This window comes from Opisthocomus hoazin, chromosome 2 (assembly GCF_030867145.1).
Source record: "Opisthocomus hoazin isolate bOpiHoa1 chromosome 2, bOpiHoa1.hap1, whole genome shotgun sequence".
Classification (NCBI taxonomy): domain Eukaryota; kingdom Metazoa; phylum Chordata; class Aves; order Opisthocomiformes; family Opisthocomidae; genus Opisthocomus; species Opisthocomus hoazin.
This window is the reverse complement of record NC_134415.1, coordinates 132,072,124-132,093,226: the sequence shown is the minus strand read 5'-3', so window position 1 is coordinate 132,093,226 and position 21,103 is coordinate 132,072,124. Positions and strand designations below refer to the sequence as shown.

Here is a 21,103-nt window from a genome sequence, read left to right as displayed (position 1 = left end):
CAGCCCTGCAGAGCCCAAGGTCAGTGCAGAAGGAGGGCAGGAGGTGCTCCAGGCGCTGGAGCAGAGGTTCTCCTGCAGCCGTGGGCCAGCCCGTGGTGGGACAGGCTGTGTCCTGGCAGCCACAGAGGCCCACGGGGGAGCAGATCCCCACCCACAGCCCACAGAAGACCCCACGTTGGACCAGAGGTTGCCTAGACCACATGGAAAGCCCACGCTGGAGCAGGCTCCTGCCAGGACCTGCAGACCCATGGAGAGAGGAGCCCACGCTGGAGTAGGTTTGCTGGCAGGGCTGGTGACGCCGTGGGGACCCACGCTGGAGCAGCCTGTTCCTGAAGGACTGCACCCCATGGGAGGGACCCACGCTGGGGCAGTTCATGAAGAGCTGCAGCCCGTGGGAAGGATCCACGTTGGAGCAGGGGAAGAGGGTGAGGAGGAAGGAGCGGCAGAGACAACGCGTGATGAACTGACCGCAGCCCCCATTGCCCGTCCCCCTGCACCGCGCGGGGGGAGGAGGTGGAGAAATTGGGAGTGAAGTTAAGAAGGGACAGCTTGGGGGGAAGGTGTTCTTAAGCTTTGGTTTTGCTTCTTGTTATGCTGCTCTGATTTGACTGGAATTCACAGAAACCTGGGGAAGCACAGAAGAAAGAAAAATGTGAAAATCAGGCAACTCTGCTTCTGCCAAGGCAGCTTCCCCTGTGCCTCAGCAAAGGCAGAGAAACAGCAACACAACCCACCCAGCCACCAAAAGCATCGCTTGGCCGCTGACCTGCCCACCTGGGAGCGAGGAGGAGAGGGAGAAGGGGGCAGAGATGGGACACCGACCGCCGCGGGGTCTGCGACGGCCGAGCACGACCTTGGGCAGCCCCCGCTTGCCCCCCACGGCGGAGATGGTCCGTCAGCCCCGTCAGAACATCAGCACGTCTGGTGCATCTCCCGAGGAAACCACCTTCCTCCTTTCCAGAAAGGTCAAACAGCCAAAAAAGAAAAACGGCATCAGCACCGCAGCTCTGTGGTGTTTTTAGCCTTTTTTTTTTTCCCCCCTTTTCTCCCATTTTTCAAAGGGAAGCTGAAAATGAATTTCCTTGAGGCTCTGTCTGTCCTGGTGAACAGTGAAAGATTTGGCCCAGCCAAGGGTGCTCAGCAGCTGCTAAATGCAAATTTTGCCATTTTAGGAAAGGCAGAAATTCTCAATCCCATTCAGAAATTATTGATATTCTTTTGATCTTCCGGGAAAGCGAGAGGTTTATTTGTCACAGAAGGCGGCCAAAGCCTGAGCTGTAATACCTGACTGAAGGACAACCCGACACGGCTAACAACTGTCATGGAGCACTTCTTAGCAGGGAACTCCCAAACATTCTCCAGACCACACACATCTGGTTTTTTAAATTGTTATATTTCAGGTATGATGGAATCCTTACCTAGAGAGTCCCTGAGCTAGAAAAGCATTTCTACAAATGCTAATAAAACCTTAAGATAACAGCCACGGCCAGTTTAAAAGCTAGATATTCTGCTCTATATTTTCCCTTTGTTATAAATGGAAGAGGAAAACCCCCACAGCCTGAAGACTCCTTCCACTTGCATTTCCAAAGGATCCTGTTTCCACAAAATCGTAACTAACCGGATTAGCACGCCCACACAAGAGCAGTGCTCATATTCCCCTGCACATCAGCACGCAAACTGAGATTTGAGATGATGGCTCTCAAAAATCACGTGCCAGCCTATTTGTTTAGCTCAATAGTAGCAATTCAGGGAGTTTAGTCGATGCCTTGAGAAAGGTGATATTTTTTTACCCGTAAATGTGATTTCTCCAATAAAACAAGCTCAGTTCAGAGCTTAACTGTCTTTTGCTTATATCAGAGTTGAAAAGGCAACCAAGGAAACTGCAGGATTTTTTTTTCTTTTTAGCAGTTTCAGCCGAGGTGTTCAAGTGCCTCTGAAGTAGCTCCAAGTGATTGCCAGAGTAACTACTGAGAATATTTACAGACTGTGAAGGAGACACACATCTGGCTGGGAGCAAAGGTTAGGGAAGAAAAGCACTACACTCCGACAAGGTGCAGCCCGGAGAACAACTGACTTGCAGTGGGAATCAGCAACTGACTCCACAAGACTACAACTAAACAGATCCTACGAGGAAAAGCGTTCGAGATAGTAGTAGCAAAGACACAAAACTTAAGGGATGGATCTTTATGGATTGTGCCTGTTATTATCAGATAAACACTATTTACAGGCTAGGGGTGGAAGAGGAGAACTTCAGGGAATGGTTCAACGGGATTTGCATTGCAACCATACCTGGAATCACAGAATTCCCGAGCAGCTGAGGATGGCAGGGACCTCTGGACTCTGCTCAAAGCAGGCTCGGCCTGAGCAGGCTGCTCGGGCCGCTGTCCAGTTGGGTTCTCCGTATCTCCAAGGATGGAGACTCCACAGCTTGGGCAACTCCCACAGCAAAAAAATCTCTTCTTACGTTTAAACGGAATTTCCTGTATTGCCATTTGTGCCCGCTGCCTCTTGTCCTGTCCCTGGACACCACTTGGGAAAAGACTGTAGCTACATCTTCCTTACGGCTTCCCACCAGTTGTTGATGCACATTGACAAGGTCCCCCCGAGCCTTCTCCTCTCAAGGCTAAGCAGTCCCTCTCTCAGCCTATCCTCGTACCACACACGCCGCAGTCCTTAGCCATCTTTGTGACCCTTTGCTGGACTCACACCAGTACGTCCACGTCTCCCTGTTGCAGATTTGGTCTCACCAGCACTGAACTGAGGGCAACAAACATCTCCCTCGACCCGCTAGCTATGCTCTGCCTAATGCAGCCCAGGACACTGCTGGCCTTCTTTGCTTCAAGCTGGCATTGCTGGCTCATGCCAACCTGGTCTCCACCAGGACCCCCAGGTCCTCTTCTGCCAAATTGTCTTCCAGCCAGTCAGCCCCCAGTGTGCCCTGGTGCATGGAGTTACTCCTTCCCAGTGCTGAACTTTGTAAGGCTCCTGAGGGAAGAGGCAAAATTATTTTTAAGACCTCACATTCTCATGAATCTGCACTGGGAGAATCATCTTACGCATGTCAGGAGAGCCAGGATAGCCTTGCAAGCCTATTCTGAAGAAACAGTCCAGCACCTCTAGCAAAGCACCTGCAGAAAGAATAAAAATCTGTAACGCTAGAAAGCGAAGTTTACCTTGAGCAGGGAGGTTATTTATCATGAGCTGTCCTTTTGCCCAAGTTTTGCCTCTGAACCTGCAGGATCCACCTCTATAATTTCCATGGGTAAAGGCGGAAAGGTTTCACGGTTCTCACAAGCTCTGGTGTCAGATCACAACACGAGAGGTTCGTCAGCCAGAGAGCTCTTCAGCAGCAGCCCCAGGGAAGCACGCTCCAGCACCGGGGTGGACGTCAGAGTTACTCTCCCTGTTGTGACCGCTCCAGATTTTAGTTTACACTGGATGTGAGAACCAGAAACTGCATTGTCCTGAAACCTAGGCGCCAGCTGTAGCTTAAAATTTAAAAACTGACTGTACCAAACTCATTACAGGCCCCAATCAATGTCTGAAAATTAAGTGCTTTTAGTAACTGTGGAGCACTACGAAACAACTCTGGTATTTCGTCTGGGAACCTAACGCCTCCGATTTCAGCTCCAGGATCGCCACAGGGAGATGCCAATTCCCACCCGACCCAACGCTGAAGTTACCACCGTGTCGGTCCTGGAGCAGAGCAGTCCTCACACAGCACCAAACGACTGCTCAGGATTAGAAGCGGAGGCCGTGTCTCGAAGAAGCGCATACCTGGGGCAGCAGCCCATTATCAGGTACTGGAAGAAGGCTAGAGAATCTTTGTGTCCCACTCCTTCAAATCACAGGAATGGTTTTGAATGGAAAAAATCTGACTGAAGATATTAGTACAGCATGCCACCGTACCCCATAAAAAATAATCCTGTTTTAAATCAGCACTGATTGCTGTTTCTTTCATGGTTTTGCCTATATTCTGGAGAAGTTTTCAGCTGAGAGGCGACAGGCACTCCTGTAACCTCCTACAAAAATTCATTTCAACAAAATTTATGCTTTTCTAGATATGCAGATCTTAAAATACGCACAGCTCTCACACAGTAACTTCATGTTAATTTAGTCACAGAAGCCACAGCAGCAGCCATTGGCAGCACAAGCTGATCAATCTGCTTCCCGATCCATATCAGCAATGAGCTCTTGCAGATGTCCTGCCCCAGACCTTAAACTATGAAAGATTCTGGCTTGCTTTTTCCTTAGCTGGCACATCTGTAAGCAGAGTTGTGTCTTCCCTCACCGTTTCTTTTCTGACCACGTGGTCCCAGTAATCCCAAGCTCATTCCTTCTACTGTCTCTACCCTTCAGATTTGCTATTTTTTACCTTCCCATAGACAGGCCCCAACACCAAGCCCTCCTCAACTTCTTTTACTGTAGGGACACAACCCAGACTTGATGTCCCCCACCTCCTAAGTCTGCTGCAGCTTGCCCCATACCTCTCTACATCGGCTGCAATCATTTCTCACCAGCACTTTTCAGCAGACAGAGGAACTGCTGCCTGAAGCTGGAGCAAAAATCCCACTTGCAACAGAATAAAAGTTTCTAAGGAAAAAAAAAAGTAGTAACTTAGAGGGCAAGAACACTGGCACACATTATCAATGGTAACATAATTCAGCAAGCAGCTCGGGAGGTAGCTGTAGAAGAGGCTGATAAGCATGAGAAACATAATTTTAATGCCACAAACATTAAAAGCCATCCTATCATGTTATCAGAATGCTAACCCTATGCATAACAAGACTCCTATGTGTAACACCAGATTAAATCTGGGGACTGGCTGGCAGAGCAGACGAGTGGGCAGAATCTCTTGCTGCTTGAAGAGAGCGTCAGAAAAAGGGGAACTTAGGCAGCTGCTCCAGTGAAGATGGTCAGACTGGGATCTGCGTGGTACAGCGCAGCCGTATCGCACAGCGAGGGCAACAGCAGCTGTCAGATGACTCGGGAGTGCATGCACTAACCCATAATGCTGATATTAATCTGAGTATCTAGTAATTTCCTCCAGATACTTTCAAGCAGAAGAAAGATCAGACTATGGATTATCTCCAGATCTTCCCACCATTTCCTTCTGTCCAGACTTGATGCTCCAACATTTCACCCTTGCCTAAGCTCTGCGCAATTCTATCCTGACCTGTATTTCATACAAACATTTTTACAGCCTGTTTCCTTACTGCATTTATTCCACCTCGTGTGCTTTTCTTGAAGTACGAGTTTATAAGGACGAGAAGATGAAGGAAGAGGAAGAAAGCAAGAAGTCGCTGCTGCCCTTCTGTTCGTGCAACCCACTACATAGGAAGGATGGGAAAGACTGCACTACTGTAGTTTACCCAATACGTTAACTAGATCAACCTCCCCATCTTTTTTCTAAGTCTCCCTATAAGCTTTGTCTCCTTGAAATTGCTCCCATCAGAATTCTTTTAAAAATCACTTTTTTTTTTTTCAATGAGACCCCCATTTGTCAGGAAATGTGTGTAAGCAACTGGGAAATTCGCCTTCTCTCTGTTGCAATACAGAAGAAAAGGCCCCGTGAGCACGGCACCGCCGGTCTTGTCCGCTGCCGAACGAACGCAGATCAAATTCACCACCAGACGCGCTTTGCAAGAGGGTCACGAGAAGACAACGGAACAAATGCCAAACCCCAGCACATCAAAACCCCAGCAATCCTTCACCGTGTCACGGGCACAGATGTGATGAAACAGAGAATGGAATGCAAACCACAAAAACTTAGCCAGAGACAGCCTGCCAAGCTGTGCCCGGGAACAGCCGGGACAAAGCAGGAGTCTAAGGTTTATCCACCTGTGCCTTGAAAGCAAGCGGTCTGTGCCCCCTGAAATGGCTGTGAGTGCATTAAGCAGAAGCAGAGGTAACAACGAGTAGGGCAGGGGGGTTGAAGGATGATAACGTGATTTTACTCTGTGGGGAAGGAAACAAAAGATGAAGTTTAGTTCATGGGTGAAGAAAAAAAAGTTGGTTTTTTTTTCTAGACTTCACATACCAAACGTCCTACACATATACTGCATGCAACTGTACAAGAAATTCAACACACCACCTTTTTAGCCACTAAAACCAACAGCTAGTTTTGATAAACTTGCACAACCTCCTGCAGGAAACCCTTCTGCTTCCCTGAACTCCACAAAGCCCTCTCAGCCAGATAACTCTTTCCTCACCCTTTCTCGCTGTTACTCTTCAGTTTTCCAACCCTTATTGCTCCTTAAATACTTCCCACAGGCAGTAAACCCAGGAAATTTTCACTATGGATAGGTCTGAAAGTTTCAGAATAAACATGAACATTTAGAAAATATCATTTTTCTGCTATTTATTTTTTCATCTTCCACTCCTCGTGATGCTAGAAATCGAAACCTCATCTTGTTCCGCATTGTTGCTGACGATTTCAGGAAGAATCAATCTTCATCCCAGAAGCGTGGAACAGTTTGCACTCCAATGGAAGTCTGGGCTTAAATGCTCTGGGACTGAGACAATTACAGTGGGAACGACGAAGGCATTAAGTGCTTTGTTACGTGAGAAAGGAGAGCATATTTACATGTGTTGAACAGAATCCCTGCTCTGACCAGATGTTTCAAACAAGAAAATATTCCATTTACCATTTTCAACATGGGCAAGTCTGTGCATGAGAGGCAGCCACACAAGGCACTGAGGAGGTGGATCAGCCATCAATGTGTCTAAAAACATGTTTAGCATGATCTTTTTCTGCAAAGAAAAGAGAAATAGAACTTAATTATAAGAAAAATTTCAATTTTATATACCCAAAATTACTTCAGCCTCAAAACCTCCCTATGACTCAACTTCTGTTTACCAGGAATATTTTGTAAGGTATAAAGAGATAAAAATCACAGCGTCTTTGCTCAGGGAGTTTCAATCCATCTTAGGCAAACAGTAACACTACAAAGGTATTAGTATAGCAATAAACGATAAACAGATGAACAGAAAACTCCAAGAAATGGAGGACTCGTCAGTCAGGATTCGCTCCTGAGCTGCAGTTACAGATTCCTGTTTTGAAGAGGAATACAACAAATGTGAGTGGAGGTTATTTAACAATGTGGAAAACAGGATTTCAAACACACAGACAGCGCTGAGAAACGCAGACACACATAAAAAAGAAATTTTAACTAATATTCATACATGATCCATACAGTAAATGATTTTTTTCAAAGGCAAAATAAGAAAAGAAGTGGTAAGGGGAGAAACTAGGCGAAGGTTTAAAAGAACACCTGTCAATAAAAATGAAATCGTCAGGAGAAGGCCGTCAGGCACATTAAGAGCAATATTTTCTAAGGTTTCAAATTCAAGTGAGCAAGAGAAAATTGCTGCTGCAAATACAAACCGATGGAGATAACGGGTAAGAAAAGCAGCTAAGAATGCTCTGGGCACAAAGAACGAAGCCGCTGGCTTCTGCACACAACCAGAGCTCCTCCCCGGCAGCCGGCCAGCTGGCGAGACGGCACCTTCTTCTCACCTCCGCGTAGGCAGCGTTACTCCAAAAAGCATCCGCAACAGGAGGGGACGCAGAGCTGGAGGAAAAGCCAGCCTGGTTTTCTAGGAGCTGGGAAATTAATTGTAGTTTTCACATGCAACTGTCATGCCAAAAATTAGGGTGTATTTAGTTTGGGTTTTTTTGTTTTGTTTTGCTTTAATTAAAGAGAAACTTTATATTTAAAGCATCAATATTTTCAATATTTTCATGATTAGTGGCACATATATGCATCCAATACCTCTGCAGCTAACTACCCTGGAGAGATAATATGGAAACCATAATTATCTATCCCCGGTACCATTAAGGAAAACTCTGAGAAATATTTAATCTTCAATCTTCCTTCTTCCAACTTCTATAAGGTGTCCTTGTTCCAGTCTCTCTGCTCAGTCAATGGAAAGCTTTTCCTGACCAGTTAACTGCTGCTACAAGAGAGCCCAAGGATCTCCTTTGCCAGACGATACGACGTCAGACGCGCTACCTGGAAAAGAACGAACGCCTGGACCTTGCCTGGCAATCGCAGCCTCCCGCCCACCTCCAAGCCACGTCGTCCTTCAGGCCATCAATGACACCACACAGAGAAGGACAAGGGGCAATGGGCACAAACTGAAGCCTGGGAAGTTCCAGCTGAACACGAGGAAGAACTTCTTCCCTCTGAGGGTGACGGAGCCCTGGCCCAGGCTGCCCAGGGAGGTTGTGGAGTCTCCTTCTCTGGAGATATTCAAGACCCGCCTGGACAAGGTCCTGTGCAGCCTGCTGTAGGTGACCCTGCTTTGGCAGGAGGGTTGGACTAGATGACCCACAGAGGTCCCTTCCAACCCCTACTATTCTGTGATTCTGTGATTCTGTGAAGACCCCAACCACGGAGCGACCACAAAACCATCACTCAGTCACCATTTGTGATGCAAAGCCAACAGATAATCTGCCAGCAGGTTCCAAACTCCAAGAACACAAACTGAGAATGAGAAAGTGTGAAGACACAACCAGCCATGAGGGCCAAACGCTCCCCATCTCTGCACAGAGCTTTCTGCAATCACCTGCTTACTCTCTAGCTCATTACTTTAATTGTTTTCACCAATTGCTGTCAGCATACCTACTTATCTTCATAGCTCTGTAGTCTCAGAGCTTCTTGCAGGTGGGTGCAGCAGCAAGTTACACCAAGGCTATTCTTACATTTAGAAGAATACCACAGGCTTGCTTCAACAGCAAAAACTCCGCCAGTTTTATTGTTACCCTGCCAACACCCTTGTTCCAACAAGATGCTACTGCATACATTTTCCCACAAAATACTGGCACGAAACGATATACCCTGAGCCAGATATGTGATTTTTAACTCTATAGTGATGAAACCAAGCTATACCGATGTGTACAGCTGTGTGTTAGACCCCACCCGTATCTCTAGCTGTCCTGCATCTTGTGCTTAACTCTACCAGAGTATAGTCACACCACCTCTGTGCAGAAGGCCATCCTGCCCTTAATAAAGACATCCTTCTTACTCACTTTGACAAGACTGCACATCCTGACCGTCCTTCCGGCACTGTTCAGCGTGCACAGTCAGTTCACAGAATCACAGAATGGTAGGGGTTGGCAGGGACCTCTGTGGGTCATCTAGTCCAACCCTCCTGCCGAAGCAGGGTCACCCAGAGCAGGCTGTAGAGGACCTTGTCCAGGCAGGGCTGGAATATCTCCAGAGAAGGAGACTCCACAGCCCCTCTGGGCAGCCTGGGCCAGGGCTCCGGCACCCTCAGAGGGAAGAAGTTCTTCCTCGGGTTCAGCTGGAGCTTCCCAGGCTTCAGTTTGTGCCCGTTGCCCCTTGTCCTGTCGCTGGGCACCACTGAAAAGAGCTTGGCCCCATCCTCCTGACCCCTACCCTGCAGATATTTGTAAGTATATATTAGGTCCCCTCGCAGCCTTCCCTTCTTCAGCTGTTGGCCACACCACCCAGGAAGCCTCAGGCAGGCAAGGCTTCAGCAAAGCTTTCACACAACGTATGCAGGACCCAGCGCCCGTCTAGGCCTGCTCACACGGTCCGTGCTGCTGATTTTCAGCAGAATGATGCGCGGTTGGACTCCACAGAAGCCGAACCCCTGGCTCCCAAGTCTCTGAAGCAAACTTACCTCGGTGGAAACACGGCAGTCAAACTGCTCTGTAAATGAGGTATGAGGTGGGCACACCTCTTCAATGGCAGGACGGGCTGTGCCACTAACACGGAAAGATTCTGACTAAGGCAGGGAATGGCGTGGTGACACAACATCTCTACGACAAATAGATGGACTCTAGCTAAGGGAACAACAGTCTTGAGCAAAGTATGACGTGGTACCTTACATTGAGGGAGCCCCCACTTGACCTAGAATACCAAACTATGACTGGAAGCTCTTTATACATCTGGAAGCCGTTACAAAGAATGCAGCTCTTGCCAAAAGCATCCCACTAAACTCCATTTTGCATGGGCAACAAGTTTGAATTGTTCCATCTGTGACCCAAGAAACGAAACAGCGTTGTGCAGTGTGTACAACCGCCGACGCTTCTTCGCCTGTTTGCCCTTCCACCACCCGGCCAGCAGTAAATTATTCGCTTTTTGCACCTCAGAGAAGTCACTCCCAGAACCAGGACCTCTGTGAAGAGCCAGGAAGCACAGCTGGCCAGGAAGGATTTGTCCCTTGGTGGTATTAAGTAACACCAGGGAACGTTCCCAGCACTAAAACTCAATCATGCATGCTTTTATATTATTAAACCTGTGCCGGGTTTAACCGCTCCCTCTCCCAAACGATTCCAGCATCCAGATCAGGAGTTAATATCAACCAGCAATCATTTTTAATTAACATTTTCCATGTAACCCCCCTGCTTGAGGGACTAAGAGAGTTCACAGAATCACAGAATAGTAAGGGTTGGAAGGGACCTCTGTGGGTCCCCCAGCCCAACCCCCTGCCCAAGCAGGGTCACCCAGAGCAGGGGACACAGCACCGCGGCCAGGCGGGGCTGGAATATCTCCAGAGAAGGAGACTCCACAGCCTCCCTGGGCAGCCTGGGCCAGGGCTCCGGCACCCTCAGAGGGAAGAAGTTCTTCCTCGGGTTCAGCTGGAGCTTCCTCTGCTCCAGTTTGTGCCCATTGCCCCTTGTCCTGTCGCTGGGCACCACTGCAAAGAGTCTGGCCCCGTCCTCCTGACCCCCACCCTGCAGATATTTAGAGGCATTTCGAAGGTCCCCTCTCAGCCTTCTCTTCTCCAGGCTGAACAAGCCCAGCTCCCTCAGCCTCTCCTCGTAGGGGAGATGTTCCAGTCCAATAGTATGGAAGTGGTCAGACCATTCCAGTCGGCCTCGGGACCCCAGAACAGCTCCTGGCACTGTTTAGTTTGCGAGTACAGACGTAGCTTCAATGTCTGTCCTGTGAATGCCAAAGTCCGAAACCCCACAGCTTTACCTCTGTCATCTGGAGAGAATCTCAGCAAAAGGAGAGGCTGCAAGAGGAGAACATTACAGAAGTACCTCCGGGAAGCTGATTTTCCAGTGTGGGAGGCATAAGAAAACGAAATTAAATCTAACACAGATTATCCATCTACTTCCCAGGACCTGCTTGTTTCAATGTTTTCAAATTAATGAAAGAACTGTCTTGGGGTACAGTGTATAGCTGGATTAATTAAAAAAACATTACCACTCTCTACAAACTTGGCCTTACACCAGGGATTTTGTTTCGCTGAACAAAATTAGAGCAAAGGAATTTCTAAAAGTGAATCAATATGAAGAATTAGGCTTCTTGTTCACGGGAGCCAAAGTCAGAGTGCTGCAGGCAAGCCATGTGCAAATCATAGAATCATTTTATGTTGAAAAAGACCCCTCAGACCACCGAGTCTGACCGTAAACCCAACGCTGCCAAGTGCCCCACTAAACCACGTCCCTGAGCCCCACGTCTCCACGGCTTTTAAATACCACCGGGGATGGGGACTGCACCCCTTCCCCGGGCAGCCTGGGCCAGGGCTTGATGACCCTTTCAGTGAAGCAATTTTTCCCAATCTCCAACCTGAACCTCCCCTGACACAACTTGAGGCCATCGCCTCTCGTCCCATCGCTGGTTACTGGGGAGCAGAGCCCAACCCCCCCTCACTGCCCCCTCCTGTCAGGGAGCTGCAGAGAGCGATGAGGTCCCCCCTCAGACTCCTCTTCTCCAGCCTGAGCAGCCCCAGCTCCCTCAGCCGCTCCCCATCAGACTTGTTCTCCAGCCCCCTCCCCAGCCTCGCTGCCCTGCTCTGGCCACGCTCCAGCCCCTCCAGGTCCTTCTTGGAGTGAGGGGCCCAGAGCTGAGCACAGCACTCGAGCTGCAGCCTCAGTGCCCAGTACAGGGGCACGATCCCTGCTCCTGCTGGCCACACCATTGCTGGTCCAAGCCAGGATGGTGTTGGCCTTCTTGGCCACCTGGGCACACTGCTGGCTCATTCACGGGCAGTTACTCTACCTCACTTGGCTGTCATGGCGAGGTTTGCACCAAGGATCTTGGAAGTCTCAGTCAACAGCCAAAGTCTCGATAGCTGCCCTGGCCTCTCTTTAGGGGTAAGGGAGAAACGGTCACTTCCAGAGTCTACGGTTCCGAACCAACCAAAACTCCAGCCCCATTCCCTTTTCAGACCACGGAAAGAGCACGTAGAGCTTGGAATCCAATGTCTGACTCCGACAGCTCCGAGGTGAGGCGGAGGTTTTACATTCCACCGCAGTGCCACTCACGTGAACGGTGATTTGATCGGGTCAGGTTCCCTACGTGCGTCAACGGCTGGCACTGACATACCAGCAAGGGTGGCGTGTTTGTGGGAACGAGCATGGCCCACAAATGCCTCGGCCAGTATGGAAAAAAATTTATTAATTCCACTATTAGTAAAACAAAACTCTACCCTCAGTAACTCACAGATGAGCTGGAGCCTTCATTGTTTCCTAAATCAAAGGCTGTTTCCTACTGTGTTGTATTTCAAATATCCTAATTGCTAATTAAATTTAGCAAAAGTGACTACAAATTCTAAATGTAAATACTTCAGAAATATTCTTCCAGAATATAATCATGACCAGAGTCTAAATATTTAATTTCAGGCCTAAGATTAACTAGGTTCATGTTTACAGTTGATTTAAGGATTATTTATACTATTTCTATTATCTCTAATTAGAAACAAATCCTTGGAACAATCCAATTACAACTAAAACGTATACAGAAATAACAAGCCCTTTAAGATCACTCCTACAACATCTACTCCAAACATCACACGTACTGGAAATATTTTGGAAAAACCAGCTACACCAATAAGCTCAACAGCAGAACTGATTCAAAACAAACTCTGCACACGAGGTATTTATTTCCTACAGACCCAACCAGCTAGCAAGCGGTTTGTTGAAACTAATGCTGTTAGTGTACTGAGAAAGCTTAAAAAAAATAATCAAGGGAAAATAGTAAGAATGCTGTGTTTCATGTTTTAGAACAGAAATAGGTCATCCTTGCTGTTCCTCTGACGGGGAGGAGAAGCGTCCCTTCCAGGAGGGACAACAAACGACGCTTGTGCGGAATCCGTTAGCTGTCTACGGACTAGACGTAATGTTGAATTATTCAGACTTATTTAAAACTGCCGAGGTTCTACAGTGTGTACCACCACCCCCTCCCTGCACAGCCCACACGACCGACAGCCCCAGCAGCCCGTGGACCTCCGCAGCCAGCGCCGCCGTGCCCAGCTCCTGGTGTGGGAGCTCCTACCTGCTGCGGGAAACAGGTCCGGACAGCATGCTCCGTGTAGCCAAAGGAAGGCCCCTCGAACACAGCCGTCGGCAGCTTCAGCACTTCTCTCAAAAACTGATCAAACTTTGTGAATATCATTAGTCCATTGGAATCTGATATTTGAGAGAAAATATCTGTAAGGAAACACAGTAAAACCCTACAGTAAATACATGCTTACTGCAGAAAACTTCAACCCATTTAAACCCCAAGAAATTTCTGGGGTTTGTTTTACTGTGAACATTTCTGATCAGTTCCTATCAAGATAAAAATTTATAAATTAACGTATTCGAACATGTTGTGATATAAATTTTCCCGTTTCCTCCACGCCATCTCACCCAGTCTGGAGCAGAGATTCTGGCAGCGCATTAACTGTAACAGCAAGAAAGCAGAAGGTAGGAGACACCCAAAATTTACAGGACGTTACATCTCCAAGTTTACCCCGTCAAAATAAAACTACATAAAATCTTTGAGACCTCTCCTAGAATTAAAAAAAGTTGCAAGAATGACAAAGCCCAATCTGGCAGAACTCCTGGCAGATCTGGTGCCTGTCGAGGGGATGCTGAAATCAAGCACCGCAGCGTTAGGAGAGAGCATCACAAACAAAGTAGGCAGAGACTGGGGTGCGAGATCTGCTGTCTCCAAGGCCAAAACACGCGGGCCCACAGCTGAGCGGGTGGGGAAGGGGAAACCTGATCTAATTTTCTATCAGAGAGGCTGCGTACATTGAAGAGCTAGAATAGGAACTTCTGTCCTTGCACAAGAAAATGTTTACGGTGAGATGAGGCATGCTTTTTAATTAGCTACGTGGGGTTAAATGTATTTCCGACACCAAAAAGAGGATCACAGAATCACAGAATGTTTGGGGTTGGCAGGGCCCTCTGGGGGTCACCCAGCCCAACCCCCTGCCCAAGCAGGGTCACCCAGAGCAGGGGGCACAGCACCGCGGCCAGGCAGGGCTGGAATATCTCCAGAGAAGGAGACTCCACAGCCCCTCTGGGCAGCCTGGGCCAGGGCTCCGGCACCCTCAGAGGGAAGAAGTTCTTCCTCGGGTTCAGCTGGAGCTTCCCAGGCTTCAGTTTGTGCCCGTTGCCCCTTGTCCTGTCGCTGGGCACCACTGCAAAGAGTCTGGCCCCGTCCTCCTGACCCCCACCCTGCAGATATTTAGAGGCATTTCTAAGGTCCCCTCGCAGCCTTCTCTTCTCCAGGCTGAACAAGCCCAGCTCCCTCAGCCTCTCCTCGCAGGAGAGATGCTCCAGTCCCCTCCTCATCCTCGCAGCCCTCCGCTGGGCTCTCTCCAGTAGCTCCTCATCTTTCTTGAAGTGGGGAGCCCAGAACTGGACAGAGTACTCCAGATGAGGCCTTACCAGGGCAGTGTAAGATGTTCAGCAATCTTCTGTCTCCATGGCAAAAGAAAGGTGGGAGGGTGGCCCTCAAGGCGGCAGGGAGGAAGGCATGTGGGTGGAAGGAGGAGTGCTGAGCCTCCCGCTCCGGAGCCCCTCCATCCCCGCACTGCAGAGCTCAACCTCTCTGCTCCAGCCGCTCCACGCGCCCAGCTCCCGCGTCTCAGGAAAGGTAAGAAATAGAGGGGAAGATGTGTAGACAGCATTATAAGAAGATGGTGTCATGAAACACCAGGAGAGCTGCACATAGATAACGCAGAACTGTCCTGGGATCAAAAATCTCTTTGGAAAAAACAAATTTCCCAAACAGCAAAACTGGGTCTCTGCTAACTTCCAGAGTCGGGTTAGTCTGCAGAGAAAGACTGCTCTAATAAGAGCACTAATATTAGCAAGAGCTAAAATTTTCAAAGGTGACAGACACCAGAATTCTTCACTGAATCATCTGTGAGGTTATTTAAGGCACCACCAGTAATTAAACATCAAAAAGGCTATGTTGACAGAAAATAAGCTGAAAGTGACCAAAACTCAGTCCATAAAAAAGACCAGCTTACTAGAAATACGCCCTTCTGAAACAGTGAAATTATTCCACTCTCCCGAATGAACGAGCTCATGAAAAAGCCTACAATATCCAAGTTAAGGGTGATAAAGCTAAGTGGAATTTGTATCACTGGCTAAACAGACAATTTGAATTGAAGGTCTGAAGCCCTTGTTGAAAAAATCTTATAAAGGCATATTAGGAATAACAGAGGGGATTAAAAAATTAGAAAAAAAGAAAAAAGAAATGGGGTCAGGGGGAGTGCTGTGTTTTAGAAAATGAAGCCAAGCATAAAAATTAAATTTAATCTGAATATTGAACGTGGAAGGAAATTCAGGACCAAAACTCGTCCAAATGAAAACAACCCAAATGAAAACAACCCAAATTAATTAGAGAGCCAAACTTCCAGAATCCTACTGCATTCTAGACCAGAGTCACTCCAGAGCTGGCACGCACAGACACTGAAGGTCTGCTAATAAATCTGTCAAGGTGGGGCCAGCAGAACATGCCTGGAACGTGACAGCAGCTGATTTATAAAAGGACAGAAATCTTCTGGGTGAATGCAGTCCATTAATCTGAACTCAACGATACGCAGGATCTAAAGGATTTTAAGGAGAAAGTAATTAAAGCCATGGGATTAAATTGAAAATGAAATAAAAATAGAACAGGCTATATCAAGGGTAGATTAAAAAAAAAAGCCACTAACTTATATCTTGCAGTCATAAAAAAGTGCTTTTATAGTTGAAGTGGCACTCCCTTACATGGGAAACTCCCACATGGGAAATTACCAGTGAAATTGGAAAGGATAAAGATTAGTAGGATATAATTATATAGTCATCTGCCCTTTTAAAGGGCAGTAAATCACCCTCCAACAGGCTCGGTTTTGCTTGCGGTTTTCTAACAGCGTAATTTCTCAAGGGCTCACCTCAGGGTCACAACAGGCATGTGCTGGTAAAGCTCCCGGTGACAAGCCGTCGGACTTTAACTCCCACATAAAATTTCAGTTCAATGTTACTACGCTATAAACTTTTTTTTTTTTAAACCAGAATAAAAAACTTTAGAACTACAAAAAAACGCGGCTCAGTCCTCAAAATACCAACGTGAAATGGTACTTGTGCAACTCCTGATTTCCTTTTTTCAAATAAGAAATATAAATATAAATATAAAATATATTATATAATATAAAAAATAATAAATAACATAAAAGCAATAAAAACCTGGCACTCTCTTTTTCTAGGCTCTTGACCTTGAGTGTATCCTGCATCTCACAATTCCTATGAGGTTGTCAATTTTTATCACGTAACTTAACAAATTATTTGTTAAATACTAGGTTTAGTATTAGTAAAAGCCAAGAAAATAAATTTAACAGGTGAATAAATTTGACGGTGCTTTTAGGAGGGGTTTGCGTGCGTTAATCTGCAGTATGCATTAAGGTCAACAGGACAATCCAAGGAACTACAGGCCAGTCAGCCCCACTTCGGTTCCTGGGAACACCATGGAGCAAACCTTCTCAGCACACATTCCTGGGTCCGCCAAAGAACCGGCGACTGGGATCCATCAGTATGGACCTACTGAGGCCAAACCACACCGGAGCAGCTCGACTGTCCTCTGCAGTGACAGAATTCGTAGGTATCATCCACCTCAAGCCGAACAAGGCTTTTTACTTCTTCCCCCCCCCAACATTCCAGTATCCAACTTGGGATGTCACGGTCTGCACGGGTGAGCACCCAGACGGGCGAGTAGCTGGTTGGACGGTCAGGCTCGGAGGGTAGGGGATAACGGGTCAAATTCTACGCGGAGGCTGCTGCTGGAGTCTGTCCTGGGACATGTCCTGCTGAAGACATCTACCAGCGATCCAGGAGTGGTGCCAGAGTGGACTCTTGTTGAGTTTGCAGGTGATGCCAAACTGGGGGGACCAGGCGATCCCCTTGAGGGCAAGGGCTGCCGTCCAGCAGGACCCAGACCAGCTGAAGGAACGGGCCAGCAGGAACCGTATGAAATTCTAAAAGGACAAATGCAAAGTCCTGCCCTTGGGAAGCAGAGACTCAGGCAGCGATCCAGGCTGGGGACTGCCTGGCCAGGGAGCAGCTCTGCTGGAAAGGCCCTGCTGGGTTTTGCGGTCGCAAGCTGAACGTGAACCAGCAGCATGATCTGGCAGCAAAGCTGGCCAACAGCGTCCTGCGCTGTATGAACAGGAGCTCAGAGAGCAGAGGGAAGTCATTATCCTCCATCACTCAGCACTTGTGAGACCTCCTCTAGGCACTGTGTCCGGTTTTGGGACCCCTCAATCAGAGAAATGTTGAGAATCACAGAATATGAAAGCCAAACTGAAGTGAGCTCTGTCAAAGGCTACGAGGATGGTCAGCATGCTGGAGCACTTATCTGATGAGGACAGGCTGAGGAAACAGCAACTGTTCATCCTGGAGAAGAAAAGACACTAAGAAGACCCACTAACACCACCCAAGCACCTACTAGGAGAATATGAAGATGCTTTTGGAGGAAAATTTCGTGATTAGAGATGAGAGCTAGGTATCAGAGAGGTCCTTACTCTAGGACAGATACTAGAGAGACCAAAGGAGGCTCCAAGGACCAGGTACTAGACAGGTGAGCATCTAAGGTCAGTCACTGGAGGGGTCCATATTGCACAGGTATGTCCATATGTGTACATATTTACGCCACTACCAGGCTTTCAGCCTGACTGGGGGGGTGGATCAGAACCAGGCCGTTGGTGCTGTTCATGTTTGCGTGGCTATTTTCTGTCTCCATCGATGCATGTGGCTGTGTGCACGTGTTCCTCCTGGGAGCTGGTCCACTGGTGGACTGCAGACACGATGCTGGAGCAGCCTTACCTCTGTCAGATCAGATGTTGTGGCAATTCCTAACATTCGTTATGAGCAAATGAGATGTAAGAAAGCCTCTATAAAATCCCACACTGAGCTTGTTCTGTCTGAATAAACGTGACACCACAAGCAGTCACATGTTATTATTGCCACCACTACTTCTGATTAGGACCAAACCAAATAACCCTCCTTTCACTCCTCCAAAAAATCAAATACCCGCTCCCCCAAGGCAAAACCCCACAATCAGGCTTTCATCTACAGCAGATTAACTTTCAGGGCCTTTATTATCCAAAACCTAGAATTTAATACACACTATTGTATGAATTTTTAGGGTAAAGCCTTTAGTGCTTACTGAAGTTATCAGAGCCAGATGGTGAGAGGATGAGGAGGAGCTAGTGAGGCGAGGAAGCCAAGGAGCACCGCACAGGTAGAGCCAGTCGTTAGAGAAGTCTGACAGCCCCTAAAACGAGCAGGGTGGAGTCTTGATTTACTTGAAGTTCTGTTTGTAATTTACTTGCAGAGATGACACGGAAGGAGGCACTAATTACTTCACGATGAATCTACTTGAACGCCAAAATGAAGTCATCCAAGTCCGTAAAATTCAACTTTTTTACGCAGTATTTCTTTGGCTTAAAAAGCTATGAGAAAAATCACAGAATCACAGAATAGTAGGGGTTGGAAGGGACCTCTGTGGGTCATCTACTCCAACCCCCCTGCCCAAGCAGGGTCACCTACAGTAGGCTGCACAGGACCTTGTCCAGGCGGGTCTTGAATATCTCCAGAGAAGGAGACTCCACAACCTCCCTGGGCAGCCTGGGCCAGGGCTCCGTCACCCTCAGAGGGAAGAAGTTCTTCCTTGGGTTCAGCTGGAACTTCCCAGGCTTCAGTTTGTGCCCGTTGCCCCTTGTCCTGTCACTGGGCACCACTGAAAAGAGCTTGGCCCCATCCTCCTGACCCCCACCCTGCAGATATTTAGAGGCATTTCGAAGGTCCCCTCTCAGCCTTCTCTTCTCCAGGCTGAACAAGCCCAGTTCCCTCAACCTCTCCTCGTAGGGGAGATGCTCCAGTCCCCTCACCATCCTCATAGCCCTCCACTGGACTCTCTCCAGTAGCTCTTCATCTTTCTTGAACTGGGGAGCCCAGAACTGGACACAGCACTCCAGATGAGGCCTCACCAGGGCAGTGTAGAGGGGAAGGAGAACCTCCCTCGACCTGCTGGCCACACTCTTCTTGATGCACCCCAGGATCCCATTGGCTTTCTTGGCTAAAAAAATGCTAAAGTCCATAGCCGTAGGCTGGGTTTACAGCTCCTACCTCGCACATCACATAAAGGAACCCCTTCGCAAGGAGTGCCACGTCACAGGCAATCTGTCTCCTTCCAGAGACAGCAACGTGGTGCCACTCAGCAGCTCCCGTCTCGCAAGTGCTGTCAGACGCTGCATGGACTGAAAACCACTCCGCTTGTTCACGTTTTCTGAATTTAAAAAAATAAGCCTGCACATATGCAAGTACAGAGACCACATTATTATCATTCATATAGATTATGAGGGGGGGAAAAAAACCCCACATATTTACAGCTTCCAGGATTTCCAGAAAGCCTCGTGTTCCGGCCGAGCCGGAGCTGCCGGCCTGCCTAGGAGAGGGAGCGGAGGTGGTGCAGGGGCCGGGGGGAATCAGGGGACCAAGTCAACTGGAAACAGAAGTTGTTCAGTGATGAAACGAGCCAGTAATCAGACACAGAGGTGGGAAAGGCAGGAAAGGGGGAAAAACCCACGACAGCATACTCATACCGATGAGAAGAAATACAGGCTATAGGCAGGGCTGAGGCAGGTCAGATCACAGCTCCGTTTATCCCAGCAGCAGATGGCTCAGGCCGCGCGTTCCCCAGAATATTCCTCCACTCGCTGAGAGCATCTCTGCATCCAGAGCCTTCGATGAACTCGCCTTCCGCGACACTGGTTCAAGGAGCACTCCAGCGGTGTGTTTGATACCATCAACATCCCTTGGTAAAGCTTAAAGAAGTGTGGTTTTTGCTGTTCCAATCCATCACTGCTAATTCCAGTTACTGCCCTTTAGTTCTGGGACTGGAAGGGGAAAGGACCAGTTGTCTTCTGTTCACCACTAAGAAGCTGCTCGTGATTTTACAGCACGCTACCCTTTCACCACCGTTCTTCTTCCCAGGTTGAAGAATCCTGCTCTATCCAGTTGTCCTTCGTACCGAAAGCTTTCCCCACCTTTGATGATCTTTGTTGTTCTTCTCAGAACAGACGTATCACACACACAGAATCACACAGAATAGCAGGGGTTGGAAGGGACCTCTGTGGGTCATCTAGTCCAACCCTCCTGCCGAAGCAGGGTCACCTACAGCAGGCTGCACAGGACCTTGTCCAGGCGGCTCTTGAATATCTCCAGAGAAGGAGACTCCACAGCCTCCCTGGGCAGCCTGGGCCAGGGCTCCGGCACCCTCAGAGGGAAGAAGTTCTTCCTCGGGTTCAGATGGAACTTCCTGTGCCTCAGTTTGTGCCCATTGCCCCTTGTCCTGTCGCTGGGCACCACTGAAAAGAGTCTGGCCCCGTCCTCCTGACACCCACCCTGCAGATATTGGTAAGTATCGGAACTGGGAAGGGCAGAGTGCCAGACGGGGGTACTAGAGCAGCACTCCTCCAAAGCATAAAGACACCATGGATTTATACGGTGCCTTTACCTCTCCGCGTGGCTCTTCACGACCTTCCCCTCGGTAACCTTGCATGGGTTTTGGCCATTACCAAACACAGCGTCAACACCTTCGCAGAAGTACAGCTCCAAGAGGTCTCATCGGAGCAACAGCCTTCTCCGCTCACCTTGCCGGGCGTTACACTTCACTCCTCCGCATGTGCCACTTCACACACAGTCACACGGGATCTCACCTGCCGTTTCATTTCGCAGTTACTCAGCGTTGTCAGATGATACTACAACTCCTCAGTCCCTTTTAGCTTTTACTACACTGATTTACTTTGTACCAGATTAGCACCTTTCACTGTATTTTTCCAGAACATTTATGACAGCTTT

General features: G+C 48.3%; 1 protein-coding gene across 6 annotated transcripts in view; it reads right to left on the bottom strand.

Annotated features, from left to right (window-relative positions):
- Positions 1-21,103, bottom strand: part of DTNB (dystrobrevin beta) — a 228,928-nt gene that overhangs the window by 167,652 nt on the left and 40,173 nt on the right. For all 6 annotated transcript variants that reach the window (XR_012763278.1, XR_012763279.1, XM_075415135.1 and 3 more), the window contains exons 7-8: positions 13,260-13,414; positions 6,648-6,753 (exon numbers count right to left, since the gene is read on the bottom strand). Coding sequence is in view for 4 of the 6 variants with exons in the window: in XM_075415135.1 (XP_075271250.1) it covers positions 6,648-6,753; positions 13,260-13,414 (261 nt within the window). In the remaining 2 variants the exon portion in view is untranslated. The remainder of the gene's footprint in view (positions 1-6,647; positions 6,754-13,259; positions 13,415-21,103) is intronic.